Source organism: Macaca thibetana, chromosome 11 (assembly GCF_024542745.1).
Source record: "Macaca thibetana thibetana isolate TM-01 chromosome 11, ASM2454274v1, whole genome shotgun sequence".
Taxonomy (NCBI): Eukaryota; Metazoa; Chordata; class Mammalia; order Primates; family Cercopithecidae; genus Macaca; species Macaca thibetana.
Genome location: NC_065588.1, coordinates 105,906,423 through 105,925,531, shown reverse-complemented (window position 1 = coordinate 105,925,531; position 19,109 = coordinate 105,906,423). Strand labels below are relative to the sequence as shown.

Sequence of the window (19,109 nt, the reverse complement as noted above, 5' to 3'; positions counted from 1 at the left end):
TGAGTGAAGAAAACACAGAGCCACCCTGGAAAGGTGAGTGTCCACTAACATAGCTTCCTCTATCCAAGTCTGCGCCTGAGCCCCCGTGGCCTCCTGGGGCAGCTCTGATCTCTCTGTAAGGTCACCTGTCTCTGACCTGGGGTGGTCTTCTAATGGTCGCTATGACAGGAAGTGATAGCCGAGGTTTTCTGCACACCTGGCTACATATTCGACAGCTCTGTGGTAAAGGGTGTGAGCCCAGGACAGCTAAAGAGAGAGAGAAGGATTCTAGTGTCAGAACAGAGACCTAGAGAAGGACTGCAGCTCCCACCTGGGGCCTGGATGAAATGGTGGCTTCTCCTCTCTGTCTCCCTCAGCCACCGGGACGTCTGGGCAGTTGGGGCTCTGGGACCCAAGGCTGGGCCTGGGTTCTGGAGCCAAATTGGCCACATTTGGCGGTTGACAAGTTGTTTTCTATTCTCTGCAAAGGGTTGCGGCTGGGAACTCAGACTCAAAATCAGACAGGCCTGTGTTCTATCCCAGCCACTTCGTCATTCTTTATCCTCAGCTGTGTGACTTTGGGCAAAGTGATTGCCCTGTGGGTCTCACTAACCTTGTCTGTAATGTGAGTGCATGCACCTGTTGCGCCAAGTGGTTGTGAGAACCAAGTAATGTTTAGCCCTGAGCCTGGTATCTGGTCTGCCTGTAGTAAGTGTGGGATCTCGGTAATTGTAGCAGTGATAGCAATGCTTTGGTCACCTGTCCTCCCCCGTCAATGTGGTAATCAAAGCTGATTGATTGTATAAAGAAACCATGCTAGAATGGCCACCAGAGGGCACTTTGAGACCAGCCAGCCCAGTTCCTAGATGGGGAAACTGAGGCCCAAGGAGGCACAGGGAGTCAGGGCTAGAGCCCCAGCTGCATTCCTCGGCCCAGACCTGGACTGTGCCGTGTGCCCCCACATGCCCCGCGCACAGACCCCACCCTGCGGAGGATGAGATTTTTCCAGGATAGTGGGTGCGTCCTTTGCCCTGATACTCAAATGTGAGAGACCCGGCATGGAGAGTGGCTCCAGCCTCTCCCGGTTCCCCTCTCCTGATGCCCCAGTGTGGGTACGCCTGGCGGTTGACCAAGGACATGGGGACCTGGGTGACCAAGTTGGTCCTTGGGTGGCCCCAGTGGTGACGACTGGGAACAGCTAAGCCATAGGCCATCTCCCAATGCAACACCTGGCCCTAGACCTTGGTTTCCTGCCCTGCTCCCTCCCGAGTGCTGACACTGCTTTTGTCTGCTTGAATTCCATCTCTGGTTCTGGTGCCGCCCCCTTGGGAAATGGATTGGTTAGGGTCACTCACGGTGGCATTGTCAGGACTGGAACCCAAGTCTAGCCCACTGCAGAGGCCAGGCCTGCTGGGCTTGCCCTGTCCGGGCTCCTCTGGGTTCCGGATGCCCCCAGGCGGGCTTTGATTATGAATGGGGGTGGGGGTGGGGCTTGCAGCCAGAACGCCTCGCTCCCTCTCAACATCCTTGTGGCCGTTGGTCAGGTTGTGTCCTCATATGTAAAATGGGCATGATTTTATCACCTACCTGATAGACTCTAGTGAGATCAGAAAAGCACTCTGTCGATTGCCATTTATACTAGTTGTGTCCTATTTGTGATGATTCCCGGCAGCCTTTCACGCAGCTCTGCTTTTCCCAGCTCCTCACCCAGCTGGGCCCGGCTCCTGCTCCCCAGGGGCTGGGGTGATGTGCTTGGCTCATTGACCCAGTGCAGAAAGGCCCGGGTCCCCACCGCCGGACACGGTCCCTTCCTCTCGGAGCCTCTGTTTCCTCTTCTGTGGACTGGGTAGTATGTGCTGCCTGACTTGGATGCCTGGTCTCAGGGAGGTGGACCACCCACCGCAGAGTCAAGTCCAAGGCGTCCCCTCTGCCCCATCTCTGCCCTGGACTTCACCATTGCCAGCCACCCTAGCAGGGCTCTGTGAATGGGAGGGGAGGCCTGCCTTAGCTGGGAGCTCTCCAGTTCTCCGGCCCTAATATTGGGTTAGGAGGCTGGGGGAGAAGAGATGGGAGGAGGCGAAGGCAGGAATGGGACACAGGGAAGAGTCCATGTTGTGAGGTTTGAACCCCAGCTTCCCACAGATTTGCTGTGTGACCTTGCACAGATTGCTTCAAGTCTTAGTTTTCTCCTCTAGAACGCCTCCCCCCCGCAAGGGTGTTGTGGGGCTCTGGCAAGATACAGTATGTAGCAAGATGCCTGGTCCACAGCCAGGGCCTAATAAATGCTGAGCTCCCTGGGGCGGGGGTGGTCTCCTGCAAATCCCCGGGCACCACAGCAGGGGGTGGGTGGGCACTGGGGTGTCTGGCCTGGCTGAGATGTAGTTGGCCATGGAGATGGCTGCTGCCTAGCCACTGTGGCCTGTCCCCAGCCCCACTGCCACCATGGCCCCTTGGAGCATGCCAGGTACAGAGGAAGAGCTGGGAATAAATTGTGGAGGGGAGATGCCCCCTCGAGACCACCATCGAGGGAATGAGGAAGAGGGCCCCGTTTGGTTCTGTCTCTGCTGCTGTGGGGATGGATCGCTGGCCGTGACCTAGCGGCCATCAGCCTGTGTGCTAAATGACAATGTCCATCTTGAAAGAGCTGGAAGAGGGGAAGCACTGAGTGCGGAATGCCCCATGCACAGGAGGTACCCGGAGGTTCCTGGCCCGCTTCCCTCCTGGGCTGCAAGCCTGGTCAGCTGGGAGGAGACAGCCCCTTTCACTCCTAAGGGGAGGAAGAAAGAAAATGAAAACAAGAGCTACGAAAGCAACCCGACAGCTGAGGCACCATCTGTGTTTTCCTTTTTTTTTCTTTCTCTTCGTTTTTAAAACAATATAGTGCAGACTGCACTTCTCACAGTAGAATATAATGGTCAATTTTAGTATAAAAAAAAAACATTCTCAGAGATTTGTAAATGCACTTAGTGCTTGAACAGGCCTTGGAGAGAGATACAGTACCGCTTCCAGAGCGCCAGAGGGGCCAGGACTTGGGGACTTCATGAGGGGACTCCTGCCTGTCTTTCCCCCACTTGATCGTGTGGGACAGGCCTTGGAGGGTGGTTTGCAGGAAAGGAGTTGGATTAGGCCTCCCAGTTAAAACCAGGACGGTCCCAAGAGACCCCTCAAAGGCAAGGGAGGTTCTCTCTGAATGGGATCTAAGATTGCAGGCCCATTGTTAGCCCCTGTGGTGCCTTTGTGCGAACAGGAAAATGACGCCCCTTCCTCAAGATGCAGAAAATTGTAATAAATATACAAGTTTGGGTGAAAGTGGTGTCTCCTTGGACAAGGTGCCCTTGTGCAGTGCACAGCTTGCACAACTGTACTCAGCAGCCCTATAAGATGTATTGGAGAGAAGGGGGAAGATGGTAGTCCAGGGTTTGGAGAATGGGGATGGGGTGCAACTCTGTGTTAGCAAGGAATGGTGGGGGCAAGGGGAGGAGGAACAGGGGGACTGGTATAGTCGCTGGGGCCTCTGTCAGAGTGGTCTTCACCTGGCTGGTGGGGAGACATTCTGGGCCCAGTGACTTCCTATCGGCCTCCTGTGCCCCTTTTCCAGAATACTGGGGAGTCAGTGTGGGGAGACATAGCTGCCTGACCCCTGGGGGCTGCTCTGCCCCCACCCTGACTCTGGTGCGCCCGTTTCTTCCTGCACCCCACCTTAGCCTGGGCCTCTGTCCCAGAAGGCCCAGAAAGAACCATTCTTGTTTTCGAGTGGTTTTTCTCTCCCTGCCTCTGCCAGCTTAAAGGAAGGCGTGGGCGTCAGTGGCTGCCCCCAGGCCCTCCCTGTGTCCTGGGGCAACCGATGGTGGGGAGGGGCCTTGGTATGTGAGGTTGCCCTGCCACCCTCCATCCGGCCACAGCAAGGCGGCAACCAGCCTGGCTTCCCTGTGGGCATCAGCAGGCACAGGGTGGGGCTGAGCGCCCCTGTGAGCCGCCCACCCTGTTCTTCCACCTGCCTCCCTGCTCCACGCCCCGTCTGCGTGTCCGTGCATCCGCAGGGCAGGCCTTATCTGTAGACGGGTAGGCGGATGTGGGCATGCTGGTGGTCGAGTAGCCGGGGCACGGCCACCGTCTCATAGCCCTTGCCCAGCATCTGCTCCTTGATGCAGGGTGGCCGGATGTCATTGATGAGATACTCCAGCGACTGCAGGCTGCTGCTCAGCACCGATGTGTTGCACACACTCTTGCTGGGCAGGCCCGAGAGGGCATCTGCGGGAGGCCCAGCCAGCTCCCGGGCTGCCCCCGGCCCCAGCTCCGTGACTGCCACTGCCGCCGCCGGGTTGTAGCAGTCGCTGGTGGGGGTCACCAGCACACTGTTCCAGGGGGCTGCAAAGTACTGGCCCACGGTGAAGCTGGTGGGCAGCCCCACGCCACAGTTGAGGGGTGACCCGCTGGCCCGCTCATATGCCCGGCCCCCACAAGCCTCGGGGGACTTGCTGGCCACCGTGCTCCCACTGTAGGCACGCAGTGGCTGGGGCGGTGGTGGGGGTGGTTTCTGCGGCCACAGCAGGTAATCCAGGCCGCTGTCTGCGTACCCTGCAGGCTTGGTGGCCCCAGCCAACGTCAAGGCTTGGGTGGCTCCCTGGCCCAGCTCAGTGCCTTTCCGGCAGTCGGGCAGACCGGCTGCGGCCGAGTAGGCCATGCTCGGGAAGCTGGGCACTGGGCCGTGCTTGGCAGGGCTGGGATGGGGAACAGCCACGCCCTGGCAGGCAGGGGGTGCGGCGCCCGGGGCCTGGCACTGCTGGTTGAGCTGGTAGAGGAGGCTGTGGATGGAGGGCAGGTTGGAAGGTGGCAGGGGCAGGCCCCGGCCTGGCAGGGGGATGACGGAGGCGGCAGTGGCGGCTGCAGGCAGGCCGGGTGGTGGAGCAGGCGCCTCAGGTGGCTTGGGGTAGGCCAAGGGCCCCAGAGTGCTGGGCGCTGGGTAGGGCGCAATGCCCACCTGCACGGCGGCCGGTGACAGCTTGGTCCGCTTGCCCTCGGCGCTCTTGAGCACACTTTTGGCGGGCCCAGCTGGTGCGGCCGTGCTGGAGGAGGAAACCGCGGCCTTGACAATGGCCAGAAGGCCCTGGTAGCCAGTGGTGTGCTGTGGGTAGGGGCTGTAGCGCTGGCCACTGGTGTCATAGCCATTGACTGTGCGGCTGAGGTGCTTGTGCTGGGGCACACGGATGTTGGTGGGGAAGATCTTGATGGACAGCGGGCTGTTGGCCACCTTCTCGGCATAGGCGTCCAGTTCTGCCGGGCTTGGGTAGCGGGAGGAATGCATGGCGCTGGCCACCGCCTCGCCTGCGGGAGGAAAGCGCGTGTGAGGGTCCATCAGGAGGCCACGCCTACCTTTCCCCACAGGGCTCACGAGTCCCTCCCCCTCCACTCATTTCCCATTCATTTCATTCCTTATTCCTTCTACATTTTTAAACTTTGAATTTGAGTGTAAAGTGCAGGGAACTGCCTGCATCATAAGCCTGATGAACTTTCACAAAAGGAACACAACTGTTTTATGGCACCCAGGCCAAGAGACAGGACATTGCTAATCCCCGGGCCCCTCCCAGTCTCTAAGCACACCACGCTAACCACTATCCTGACTTCTAACACGGACTGGTTGTGCCTGGTTTGTGTAAGTGGTAAGATGGAATTCTACAGTATGTACTCATTTGCACCTGGCTTCTGTCACTTCATACTATGCGAGAGTCATCCAGGTGGCTGCGTGGGGAGTAGTTTGGCCTGTCTCATTGCTATATGGTATTTATTGTGTGACTATGCCTCAATCTGTTCATCCTTTCTGTTCTTTTAGACAGGGTCTTGCTCTGTCACCCAGGCTGGAGTGCAGTGGTGCAATCACAGCTCACTACAGCCTTGACCGCCTAGGCTCAAGTGATCCTAGGTATGCGCCCCTATACCTGGCTAATTTTTGTATTTTTTACAGAGATGGGGTTGCGCCATGTTGGCCAGGCCAGTCTCAAACTCCTGAGCTCAAGTGATCCTCCTGCGTCGGCCTCCCAAAGTGCTGGGATTACAGGCACAAGCCACTGTGCCTGGCCCATCCTTTCTATTCTTGATGGTATTTGGGTTGTTTCTAGCTGATAGAAATAGTGCCACAGGCTGGGTGAGGTGGCTCACACCTGTAATCCCAGCACTTTGGGAAACTGTGGAAGGATTGCTTGAGCCCAGGAGCTCAAGATCAGCCTGGGCAACACAGCAAGACCTCATCTCTATGGAAAAGAAGAGGGGGAGAGAGAGAGAGAGAGAGAGAGAGAGAGAGAAAAAAGCCAAGCATCATGGTGCATGCCTGTAGTCCTAGCTACTTTGGAGGCTGAGGTGGGAGGATCACCTGAGCCCAGGACTTGGAGGCTGCAGTGAGCTGTGACTGTGCCATTGCATTCCAGCCTGGCCGACAGAGCAAGACCTTGTCTCAAAAAAATAAAAGTAAATAAATACAGTGCCATGGCCCCTAGCGCATGCAGAGTTCTGTCGGAAATATACCCAGGAATATTCCAGGAATGGAATTTCTGGGTCACGGGGCAGATGCCGCTGCCCGGCTTCGGGAGAAAATGCCTGACCATTTACCTGTGAGACCATGCCCGGCTACACTCCCACCCGCAGAGCACAGGAGTTCCAGTGACCCCACAACCTGCCAGTGCTTGGTGTCATCTTTTATTCTGTCACCACTCTGGGGACATTCCTTCCTTCTAACCCTTTTATCCTCCCTGTGCCTCCCTTCCTCACCTGTGAAACGGGATGGTGACCCCCTGCCCACCTCATGGGCTGGTGAAGCATGCTCCTATGTGAACAGGGCAGATGGGGCTTAGCGCCAGAGCGAGCTGCTGTCTCTTGCTTCCCGGCCCCTCCCTGAGTCTACTGGTCACCTGCAAGGCCAGCGTGGCTGCTGCTGCCTTTTTAGTGAGCCATCCACGTGGGGCTGAAGGGTATGCTCTGTGCTGCAGGCTGTACCCAGTAGTGCCACTGTAAGTGGACACAACTGGCCCTGCCGTGGGGAAGGAGGGCCATGGCGGGCAGACTCCTGCCCCGATCCAAAGCCCCTCCCTGGTCCTGAGACATTCCCAAGGGTAGCCCACGGCTTTCCCGGGGCCGAGGGGGTGTGGAGAGTGGTGGTGGTGGAGTTCATGAGGCAGATGGAATGGCGCTGGGCATGTAGTTTGCCCAGCTGAGCCTGTTTTCCCACCTGTAGAAAGGGGGTCATGATCATGCCAGGTCTGCAAGGTAGCCTCAAGGAATAGAGGCACCAGGGGGCTCAGTAAGGGGTGAGGTACATCACAGGCGCTTAGAGCTCATGACTCTCGGGGGGCTTGGGAGAGGAGCTTCACCACTCAGCCTCTGCTTCCTCATCTGTGAAATGGGGTGATGCTGTTGCTAATACTACTTCCCAAGGTGGCTGGGAGGGTTTGACAGGTCACGCATGGTAGATGGCATTAACAAAAGCTGGCGTTCTGTGAGCGTTAGTATTAATACCCTCCCCGTCTGCCCAGAGAAAGGGCCCTCCCAGATAAGGAAGGGGCAGGGGGCTCACACCACCCTTCCAACGGGCACAGGTGGGACTGGCATTGCAGCGGGGATACAGTGCGGACCGTGCTACCTCCCCACTGATCAGAAGGCCACAGGCCACGTCCCATCCTTCTAAAGCATTGTCCCTGACACCCTCGGGGCTCGTCCAAGTGAAACGGGATGGTGAGGAACAGGCAGTGGCGGGACATGGGGGTCCAGAGACAGCTTCCCAAAAGGAACGATATCCTGGTTAAGTCCTGGGCCACTGGTAGAAGGGGTGAAAAGGGAGGAGAGAAATAGATTTTAGGCAGAGTAAACAGCCCAGGCAACGGCCCTGGGAGGTAAGTAGTCTGGTGGAAACTGTAAATGACTCAGGAGGAGAGAGGAAGCCTGGGGCAGGCTTGCAGAGAGAAGCCCAAGAGAGGCAGCTGGCCGGGAGGGCCTCGAGCCAGAGCAGGGAGAGCCTCTTCGCTGCAGGACAGCGGCTCTCGCTGCACGGGGCACTCTGGCTGTGTGTAGAGACATGTTTAGCTGTCACAGCTAGGGGTAGAGGTGCTACTGGCATTGGGTGGGTCATGGCCTGGAATGCCGCTAAACATCCTACAATGCACAGGACAGCTCTGCCACAGAGAAGGGTCCAGTTCCAACTGTCAGCGGTACCAAGGGGGAGAAGCCCCGACCTGGGAACACTGGGCAGCCATGGGAGGTTTTAAGCAGGGTAAGGCATGGGCAGGCCTATGAGCCTAGGCAAATGAGCTTCCGTCGGCTTATTTGCCTCTGCCCTGGGGTGAACGGTGTGGTCTGACCTGGCCAGGGCAGCAGGGAGTGAAGAAATAGGTGGCTCTCCGTCCATCCGGCCTCGCTGGAGCTGGGCAAGTAGACCGGCCATGGCCCCCATCCTGACGCTGCCCGGGGCAGCCTCCTCCTAAGTGGCCTAAAATAAACTCGGTGTGGAGAATGGAAATGTCACTTTGGCCAACGGGGGAATCTTTCTCCGAGATTGGATTTAAACTACATTATACAAGCAATTTCATGGGCACTTAGCGCCACTCGGAGAGTCCCGCAAAAAAGGGACCAGCTCTTCATTTACCAGCCATAAATCAGCAGTTGCTATAATGAGCACAAAAATGTCACTTTTATGCAATTTTACAGATGAACAAAACTGGTGAAATTAACTGTGGTAACCTACTGGAGTCAGCAAAAGCAGCTGCCGGGGAAAAAAAAATTATATCTGTATGTATTTTTGTTCCTCTTAAACTCTCTTCCCAAGCAAGTTTCTGCCACTGTGGTGTGAAAACTCATTTGTCCTCACCATTATACTTTCATTTGGAGTTTATCTTGAGTATCCAATGAGCCACCAACTGTGAAAATGATTAAATCTACAAAATCTATCTAATGGATGGAATAAATTAGGTGTTTAAAACCTTAAGAAGAAGAAGAAGAAAAATGCCTGTTCCTAGTCCCCATTCACTGAAAGAAGGGGCATTTTGCCCCCATGTGGTCAACAGGGCTCAGTGAGGGTGACCTGGTCCCTCTGCCATTCCACAGAAAGTGCCATAATACAGAAGCTCATTTTGGTGAGTGTCTAGTATGTGCTAGGCTCCATGGCCATGGCTTTTCTTCTTCTTCTTTTTTTTTTTCTTTAAGACAGGGTCTCACTCAGGGTAGAATGCAGTGGCACAGTCATAGCTCACTGCAGCCTCGACCTCCCAGGATCAAGTGATCCTGCTGCCTCAGTCTCCCAAGTAGCTGGGACTACAAGGGTGTGCCACTACACCTGGCTGATTTTTATATTTTTTGTAGAGATGGGGTCTCACCATGTTGCCCAGGCTGGTCTCAAACTCCTGGGCTCAAGTGACCCTCCCACCTTGGTGTCTCAAAGTGCTGGGATTACAGGTCAGCACTTTGAGATGCCATGGCGTCCAGCCTCCATGGCTTTTCTTCACGACTCTCGTTTGGAGGCCCCAACAACCTAGAGGTGGGAGATAGTCTCCGTTTTACTGATGAGGAAACAGACAAGTTATGACATTTGGCAGCTGGCCTCCATGATCTGCCACTCACACCAATGATTTTTATACCTTCTGGTATTCATGCCCTGTCCAGTCCCTGAGACCCACACTAAACAGGACTGACCTGTATAACTAGTATGATACTCTGGAGGTGAAAGAATATGACTTCCAGGGCTCAGTCATAAAAGTAGTTATGGCTTCCTCCTCACTCACTCTCTCAGACCACTTGTTCTGGGGGAAGCCACTGCTGTGTCAGGACACCGGAGCAGCCCATGGAGAAAGAGGCCCATGTGGCCATGAACTGCAGCCAAAAAGACCATGTGAGACTTCTTGGAAGTAGATCCTCCAGCCCCAGTCAGGCCTTCAGATGAGAGTGCAGCCCTGGCCAATATCCTGACTGCAACCTCATGAGAGACCCTGAGCAGAACCACTCAGGCAAGCTGCTCCCGACTTCTTAAGCCACCAAAACCATGAGAGATATTAAGTGACTGTTGCTGCCTTAAGTCACTGAGTTTCGCTTGTCACACAGCAGTAGGTGACTCATGCAGGTCCCGCTGTACAGAGCAGGAAGTGGAAGTTCAGAGTTTCCCAAGAGCATGCAATCAGCAAAGGGTGGGGGCTTCTTCCACGTTGGAAGGTTCTGAGCCAAGAAGACAGAGATCTGACTGGGGTCTTCCTAAGACCCCTCAGGCTGCTGGCTGGAGAGGGGCCAAAGGAAGCCCTAGGAGCTGCCCAACTGCCGGCTCCAGGCAGAGTACCCACACCCAGGGGCTCTCAGAAGCAATGGGACTTGCTGGGCCCTAAACATGAGGTTCGAGAGGCCCTGGAGATGTGGGGGATATGGACGGGGCAGGCACATGGAAAGAGGCTGCTCCCACGTGCCTGTAGCTTACTACACCCTCACAGGCGCTCTCCTCTCTGGAAGGAGGTGGAACCAAGGCGTGAAGAAACAAGCCCCAAATGCTGACCGCAGCCCACCTGGGGAAGAGGGCGCGGGTTATGGGATGGCAGGGGGATTTTATTTCTCTGTGCTTTTCTATAATTGCCAGTAGCCAGTGACTGAGTATTGATTTAGGATGTGGGGAGGGGTGCACAGCTCCCTGCCTTCCTCGGGTCCTGCCTGGAGCCTGGGGTAGTGCCCTTGGCAGCTGCATCAAAGCTCCTCTTACTCCTGTGGCCCCTTCTGGCTCCCCACCCGCCTTGGTGAGGCAGTTTCTACTCCTGGGAAGACAGAGGCCTGGGGGGCAGCCTTACAGCGCCTGGGGGTGGGACTGCAGGTGGAATGTGGACTCTGAGCCATGGCTCTGGTTCAAATCCCAGCTCTGCCACACACTGGCTGCGTGGCCTTAGGCACACCACTGTCCCTCTCTGAGCTTTCATTTTCCCTCATGTGAAATGGGTGAATACTGCTGCTGACCTGGGAGGTTCTGTGAGAGCTGTTAAGAGCTGGCCTAGCTCAGTGCCTACCCTCAGTGGGCACATGGTTGTAGGGTTGGTGATGACTTCGTCACAGCCCCCTCCACTGCCTCCAAGCTCCCAGCTGCCTCTTTCTGTAACACCCTCCACTGAGCTCCTTCTTGTGTGAGTCTGAGCTGCTCAGGGTAGTATTCAAGGCCCTGGCCACCTGGCCCAGGCCTCCTTCCCACAGGCCCCTGGAGCCACACACGGCGTCCCCAGCTTCCTCTCATATGCCACCCTCTGTTGACTATTCCCTCCAGGCCAGGCATTGTGCCAAACCCTCACGGCCTTGCCCTTGCGCAGTCCTCATGGCAGCCCCGTGCTTCAGAAGAGAAGGTCAGACGTTCAAGGAGTAGAGTGTCAAGCGGGGGGCACAAACAAATGCCTATAGAGGACAGATGGCAGGGACTGAGGTGGGCGGGGAGGGTGTGTCCTGTCCAGAGAAAATTCACATTTAAGCAGCGTTCAAATACCCAGCAGGGCCAACCACACACCAGGTGGGCGGGATGTGGCCCACAGGCCGCCAGTTTGAGACCTCTGGTGGCCGTGAGAGGATGTGTGAGCCAGGATTTAAGCCCAGGTCCTCCATCCCCCTGGCCTCTGCTCTCAGTCACTGGGCAGCGTCAGTACTGTGGCTTGGGCCCGTTCTCTCACACTGATGTGCCCTCTTCCCTCCATAACCGAAGCCTCACTGGTCCTTTAGGGTCTAACTGAAGCGCTGCCTCCCCGTGCTGACTACCTGGACAGACTGCTCTCCCGGTCTGCATCTGTTTCCCCTGCCTGACGCCCCTATGCGAAGGGCCTCATCTGTGGGGCACAGCACCTGATCCAAAGTGGTGAATGTGGGACTGTTGCGGGGGTGTTGTCTATGAGGCAGGGACCCAGCATTCCACCATGCACTGGTGCCCACTGGTGCGTGCTACACAGTAGGAGCTTGCGTTGTGTGCTGGGTAAATGCAGTAAGAGAAGTTGCCTACACACCCCTGGCCCACTGGCTCTCCTGACCCTCAGATCTCAGCCAAGGTGTCCCCCAGCCAGGCAGCCCCTGATGTGCCCTCGTAGGACCCCCATGCTGTAGCTGACGGTCGACTTTTATCCCGGTCTAGATTTGGAGACCTTCTAGAGCAGATCCTGTTTTTTCTCACCACCCTGACATCTAAATAACTGTGGCTGCCACCACCGAGGGTGCTTGGGAAGCGTCCCATAGATGGCGGCTCCAAGGCCAAAGAATCCCGTTCCCAGGCCTTTGAGAGGTTGCAGGGGCAGCCGCCAGGCAGCATCTGGGCTCGAATGTGCAGAAACCAGGGTGCTCCCCACTGTGTACTGGGCCACTCCTTCCCCTGCTCTGCCTCTGCCTGCTGTGGCCCCCATTAAAGACTTGTCGGGAAATGTAAAAGGCTGGCTGGGCTGGAAGTGCTGGATGAGCTGCCGCTGCCATTAAGTTAATGGTATGGGCCTTTTACAGGTGTGTTAAATAGATGCGGTTATTAACGAGTATATTAAGCCAATTAAAACCAGCCCTTTGAGTGGGATTTAATGTTGCTACAGGGAGACACGAGAGCAGGCCTCCAGAAGCTGAGGAGGGGGCAGGGCAGGCGGAGTGGGCTGGGGGTGTGCAGAGGGACCGTGGAGCAGTGAGGAGCTTGCACTGCAACACTGCACCACAGGGCCTGTGATATGGGACCCCAGGCACCTACCGCAGAGTGAGCCAGGCAGGGCCAGGCTGGGTCCAGGGAGAGGCGTGTCTGTTCTTCAGCCCTCATCACCCTGTGGGGTGCATTCTGGGGCTGCCCCCATTTGACAGATGAGCAGCTGAGGCTCAGAGAGGGCAAGTCACCTGTCCAAGGAGATGGGAGCGGCGGACAGGAGGCTTGGAGCTGATTTCTGGCACCGGAGCTACCTCCTGGATCCCCCTGCGGTCCTAGGTTCCTACTGCTTCACTGGGCATGCCCCTGGAGAAGGGGTTCCCTTGGTGGACCTCAGCTTTGTGGACTGTAGAATGGAGCAAATTCTCGCCTTCCCATAGGAGAGGGGAGAGTGAAAGGTGTGCAAGCACACAGTAGGTGTTCACCCACTGTCGTTTCTTTCTCAAGCTGTTGCATGCTTTGTCTACTGCCTCCTTTGTGAGGGCGCAGGGTATTATCTGTGTTGAAATGGGGGAGCAAGGGGCATCCAGGGCTTCTCTAGGATGGAAGGGGTCCCTGGCACAGGGCCTGGCCCCAGCTCGTCGGGGGGAGCAGCTCCACATCTGCATTCCCCTTCGCTGCCACACTCTGCCCTTGGAGGTGGCAGCCTCCTGAATGCTCAATTAACGTGACACTAATTAGCTGGTGGCAGAGGCAGAATCCCTAATGAGGTCGCCCAGGAGGGGGGGCAGGGATGGCGGCTGGGCTAGGGCAGACACAGCTGTTCTCCAGCCTCTATGGGAGGGGCAGGAGTGGCTGCTCCATACCTTCCTGGCTGTCCCAGGGACCCTGCCCCAGCCCAATGACTGGGGCGGTAGCCTGAGGGCTCCTGAGGTCAGCCACAGGTGTGAATCCACGTGCCCCAGTGACCAGCCAGGGAACCTCAGGAAAGTGACTACAGCTCTCCTGATGTCTGTTTCCCCTGAGGGCAGGGGAATGGAGATGAAATGACAGAATGCATGTCAGTCAGCCTGGTACAGGTGCTCAGAAAAGGCTAGCCACCTTCCTTCTAGCTCTTTCTGGGCCAGAAATGGCAATGGAGGGTAGCAGGGAACAATGAGCCCTGTACAAAGGACCCTGCCTCTCGTTCTCTAACATGTGCACACATGCAAGCTACATACATGTGCTGAGGTGCTCACATGTGTGCCCAGACATTCAGGGACACCCTCAACATACAAAGACAGTCAGGTGCTCTAGGCACACATTTATCTACACACAACTTCTATACCCCACAGCCCTGAAGCAGCCAAGGTAGCCCTGCAGGTGGGGCTGGGGACACTTTAATCCCTCTCTAGCCTGACTTTCTTGATACTCCCATGTTCCTCAGTTTCCCTTGCCCACTCCCTAGCAGGGCTCTGTCTTTGGGAGCCCACACCTTACTCTCTGCCTGCACCCAAGGCTCCAGATTTGTCTGTGTTTCCTGTCTTGTCCTGATGTTGCTGCCTGTCCTTTTGCCTTTAGCCTGGCCTCATCTCTACCTTCCTCCAGACATAGACCTACTCCTGTCTGTCTCCAACCATATATGTGTTGTTCTGACTCACCTACCTGTCCCGTTCCCTCCCCACCACTGGCTCTCTGCCTGTTCCCATCACTGTCTTTCTGCAGCCACATCCGTGGCTCTCTATTCTGGACACTGGTTCATTATAAGTGTTGCAGACACCCACTCGCAATTTGTGGCTTGTCTTTTTTTTCTCTCATTTTGGAAATCCTTTCTATCCTGGGGATTATATTCTTCATCATTTTCATCAAAGAATGATATGGTTTCGCTTTCCAAAAGTTAGATTTCTAGTCTGCCTGGGATTCCTTTTTGGTATGGTGTGAGGTAGGGCTCCTCTGTCACTTATTCCCTATGGATAACCACTTGTCCCAGCATGGCATTTGTCTCCCCAGTGATCTGCAATCCCTGCTTTGTCTCCTGGTCCTTGTGCTGATCCCACTGTCTCAACTTTAAGCTGTAACAGGACAAGCCCCTTCCCCAACCCTGATATTTCTTTCTCAAAAGTGCCTTGGCCATTTTTGGTCCCTTTGTTTTTATCAATTAAGTCAGCTTTTGAGTTACACACACATAAATGCTCAAGATATAGGGATTGGATTGAACTTCTTCCATTTGAATCTCTGTCTATATGCACGACATATTTCTAAGTTTATTTAGGTCTTTAAAAAATACCACTGAATAAACTTATCTTCTCCATAAAGGCCATTTGCCTCTTTTGTCCGAGTTTCATAATTTAGAGGAAATGGACAAATTCCTAGAAAGGCATCAACTACCAAGACTAACTTAAGAAATAGAAAATCTGAATAGACCTGTAACAAGTAAAGAGATTGAATCAGCAATCAAAACACTACCCACAATGAAAAGCCCAGACCTAGATGGCCTCATGGGTGAATTCTACCAAGCATTTAAATAAGAATTAATTATTCACAATCTCTTCCATTAAAAAAAGAGAGGACACTTCCAAATGAATTCTGTAAGACCAGTATTATCCTAATTCTAAAACCAAACAAAGATATTACACACAAAAAACTATAGACCTATAGCCATTATGAATACAGATGCAAAAACCAACAAAATACTAGCAAAACTAAATCCAGCCACTTAGAAAAAGGATTATATACCATGACCAAGTGGGATTTATCCCAGGAATGCAAGGTTAGTTCAACATCCAAAAATCAATTAATGTTAATACCATATTGACAGAAGGACAACTACCACATGTTCATCCCAGTAGACACAAAGCATTTGCCAAATCAATATCCCTCATGATAAAAATATTCAAAAAACTATGAAAACTACATAGTTAACATGACACTTCATGGTAAAAGACTGAATTCTTTCTCTCTACAATCAGGAATAAGACAAAGTATCTTTCCACTCCTATTCAACATTGTAATAAAAGTTTTTGCCAGAGCAATTAGACAAAAAAAAAGCATTCATATTAGAAAGAAGTAAAACCATCTCTAGTCACAGATGACATTATCTTGTATACAGGATAGCCGAAGAAATTCACTAAAAAACTATTAGAATAAAGAAGTTCAGCAAGGTTACAGGATACAAGATCAATATACAAAAATCAACAGTTTCTATATACTCACAATGAACAATCCAAAAATTAAAAAAATTCCAATTACAACAGCATCAAAAAGAATACTGAGGAATAAATTTAATGAAAGAGCAAAACTCAAAATCTGAAAACTGTAAAACATTGTTAAAAGAAATAAATGGAAACACCCTATGTTCATGGATTGGAAGACAATAATAAGACAGCAATATTCTCTAAGTTGACCCATAAATCCAATGCAAATCTCTATCAAAACCTCAGCTGGCTTCTTTGCAGAACTTGACAAGCTGAGACTACACTTCATGGGACTCAGAATAGCCAAAACAATCTTGAAGGAGGAGGACAAAGTTGGAGGATTTACACTTTCTGATTTCAAAACTTAATACAAAGCTGCAGGAATCAAGACAGTGTGGTACTGGCATAAAGATGGATATATAGATCAATGGAATAGAAAATCCAGAAATAGGCCAGGCGCGGTGGCTCACGCCTGTAATCCCAGCACTTTGGGAGGCCGAGGTGGGCAGATCATGAGGTCAGGAGATCAAGACCATCCTGGCTAACATGGTGTAACTCCATCTCTACTAAAAAAAAATACAAAAAATTAGTCAGGCGTGGCGGCAGGCGCCTGTAATCCCAGCTACTCGGGAGGCTGAGGCAGGAGAATGCATGAACTCGGGAGGTGGAGCTTTCAGTGAGCCGAGATGGCGCCACTTAACTCCAGCCTGGGCGACAGAGAGAGACTCCGTCTCAAAAAAAAAAAAGAAAATCCAGAAATAAACCCTTACATTTATGGTCAATTGATTTTCACAAGGGAGCCAAAACAATGCAGTAGGAGAAAGACTGATCTCTTCAACAAATGGTGTTGGGACAGCTAGATATCAATATGCAAAAGAATGGAGTTGGATACTTTCCTCATGATGTACACAAAACTTAAAATGAATTACAGGCCAGGCACAGTGGCTCACACCTCTAATCCCAGCACTTTGGGAGGGCGAGGCGGGCAGATCACCTGAGGTGGGGAATTCGAGACCAGCCTGACCAACATGGAGAAACCCTGTCTCTAAAAATACAAAATTAGCTGGGCATGGTGGCGCATGCCTGTAATCCCAACTACTTGGGAGGCTGAGGCAGGAAGGTTGCGGTGAGCTGAGATTGTGCCATTCACTCCAGCCTGGGCAACAACAGCAAAACTCCATCTCAAAAAAAAAAAAAAGAAAAGAATCACAGACCTAAATGAAAGAGCTAAAATGACCCTGAGATATGCAAAGCCTTCTTACCAAAAATACAAGTGACCAAAGATATCCTGACATCATCAAAATTCAAAACTTTTGTGCTTCAAAGGATACCACAAAGAAAGTGAAGACAACTCCAGACTGGGAGAAAATATTCGCAGATCATGCGCCTGATATGGGACTTGTATCTAGAATACATGAAGAAGTTTTACAACTTCATAAAAAGACAAATTGCTGAATCAAAAAATGGACAGGCTAAGCACAGTGGCTCATGCCTGTAATCCCAGTGCTTTGGGAGGCTGAGGCAGGAGGGTCACTTGAGGCAGGAGTTTAAGACCAGCCTGGGTAACATAGTGAGACCCCATCCCTACTAAACATTAAAAAATTATCTGAGCATGGTGGCATGAGCTTGTAGTCCCAGCTACTCAGGAGGCTGAGGTGGGAGAATCACTGGAGCCCAGGAGGTCGAGGCTGTAGCAAGCCATGACCATGCCACTGCCCAGTCAGGGTGACAGCAAGACCCTGTTTCAAAAAAGAAAGAGTCCCAAACTACTGCCTTGTGGGCCAAATCTGGCCTGCTGCCTGCTTTTGTAAATAAAGTCTTATTGGAACACAGTTACACCCATTCATTTATGTATGTCTGTGGCTGTATTCCTGCAAGAACTGGAGTGTTAATAAATTACAAAAGAAACTGTATGGCCCGCGAAGCTGAAAATATCTGCTCTTCACAGAAAATGTTTGCCAGCCTCTGCTGTCAAGGAGTACAGTTGTGTTAGTATGTTGATCTTATGTTGCTAACGTCTTATTCTCTTGGGTTTTCTTTTTTTTTCTTTTTTTAGAGACAGGGTCTCAATATGTTGGCCACGCTGATCTCTTGAACTCCTCCTGAGTAGCTGGGACTACTGCAACTGGGTTCTTGGGTTTTTCTATGCAGATAATTTTACTCCTTTCTAAACTTTATACTACCTTTTAATTTACATGTCCTCGCTTATCTGTGCTGGCCACAGCCTCTGTGCAGTGTGTGGACAAGCAGTGATTTGGATCTTTGTCTCCCTCTGATTTTATCAAACCTCGAGTTTGTTTGTAGTGGATCGTGGTTGGACTCTGGTAAATGAAGGAGGTTGACTTCCTTCCTAGTTGGCTCGGAGCTTAGCTTTAGTTGTTAAATCCTAAACAGGGATGAGATCTATCTGGCCCGCTCCCGGCCCTTCATCTCCGAGCCTCTGTCCTCTTGCACGCTTGGTACCCGCGGCAGGGGGCGGCCCCAGACCTTCCTTCCATCCCTCAAGCTGCACTCAGCAACAGCTACATAACTGAATCTGCTGTGCGGCCCTAGATTTATTTTTAATTTCATTGGAATTTTAAATTGCTTTGTTTCTTCCGTCTTTTATTAGCATGAGTGGAAGCAGTGGCACCTGCAGGAATGCTGGTGGACGGCGGTTCACTTGGGCAGTAGCTCCAGCCTGTCAGTGTCCTAAGGATCTGTAGGGTGGGGGTGGGGTGAGGGTGGGAATTGGGGAAGAGCTGCTCCCTGATCCTCTTGGATGACAAGCCCTTCAAAGCTTCTCATCTATCATGAGCAATATGGGTGGCGGAGTTTCTTGCCCCCTTGTGGGCATGGATATTGGGGGAAAGAGGCTCCCGCCCCTGGGATGGGGGCAGGTGAGGTGTCTGGGTCAGCTGCTAAGCCCTGCAGGGTCCCCTCCTTCCATTCCTGTCTCCATATCACAGCAAAGGAAACTGAGGCACAGTCACTAACTTGTCCAAGACCATACATACACACCCCCATCAGGGCATAGCCCGTATTTGACCCCTAGACAGTCCCAAAGCTTGTGCCCTAGGGGTTCACGGGGATGGGGCAGCATGGGCACACTACCCTCAGCCACAGAAGAGCAGCCTGGGGCACAGAGAGGCCACATCACTTACCCAAGGTCCAGCTGAGGAGGGTGGGTGCTCATGTCTGCCTCCTGGGACAGCTGCCTTGGCTCCACCCTCCTCGGGACCCTTGGACAGGGACGAGGCCCAGTCCCTGAGTACCCCCATCTCATGGCCGGCCCCCATGGTGCCCCTCTGGGGCTTCTGCACAGCCTGTATTTTTGGCAGCGTGTGACTCAAAGTTTGCATATTAACTCCATAATGGGAAAGTCA

General features: G+C 53.1%; 2 protein-coding genes across 2 annotated transcripts in view; one reads left to right on the top strand and one right to left on the bottom strand.

The window, feature by feature from the left end:
* MMAB (metabolism of cobalamin associated B) overlaps positions 1-19,109 on the top strand; it is a 282,131-nt gene that overhangs the window by 61,441 nt on the left and 201,581 nt on the right. The gene's annotated exons all lie outside the window — the stretch shown is intronic.
* FAM222A (family with sequence similarity 222 member A) overlaps positions 2,802-19,109 on the bottom strand; it is a 55,060-nt gene continuing 38,752 nt past the window's right edge. Inside the window, exon 3 of the mRNA XM_050749799.1 lies at positions 2,802-5,304. Within this exon, the coding sequence (XP_050605756.1) occupies positions 4,028-5,304 (1,277 nt within the window). The 3' untranslated portion in view covers positions 2,802-4,027. The remainder of the gene's footprint in view (positions 5,305-19,109) is intronic.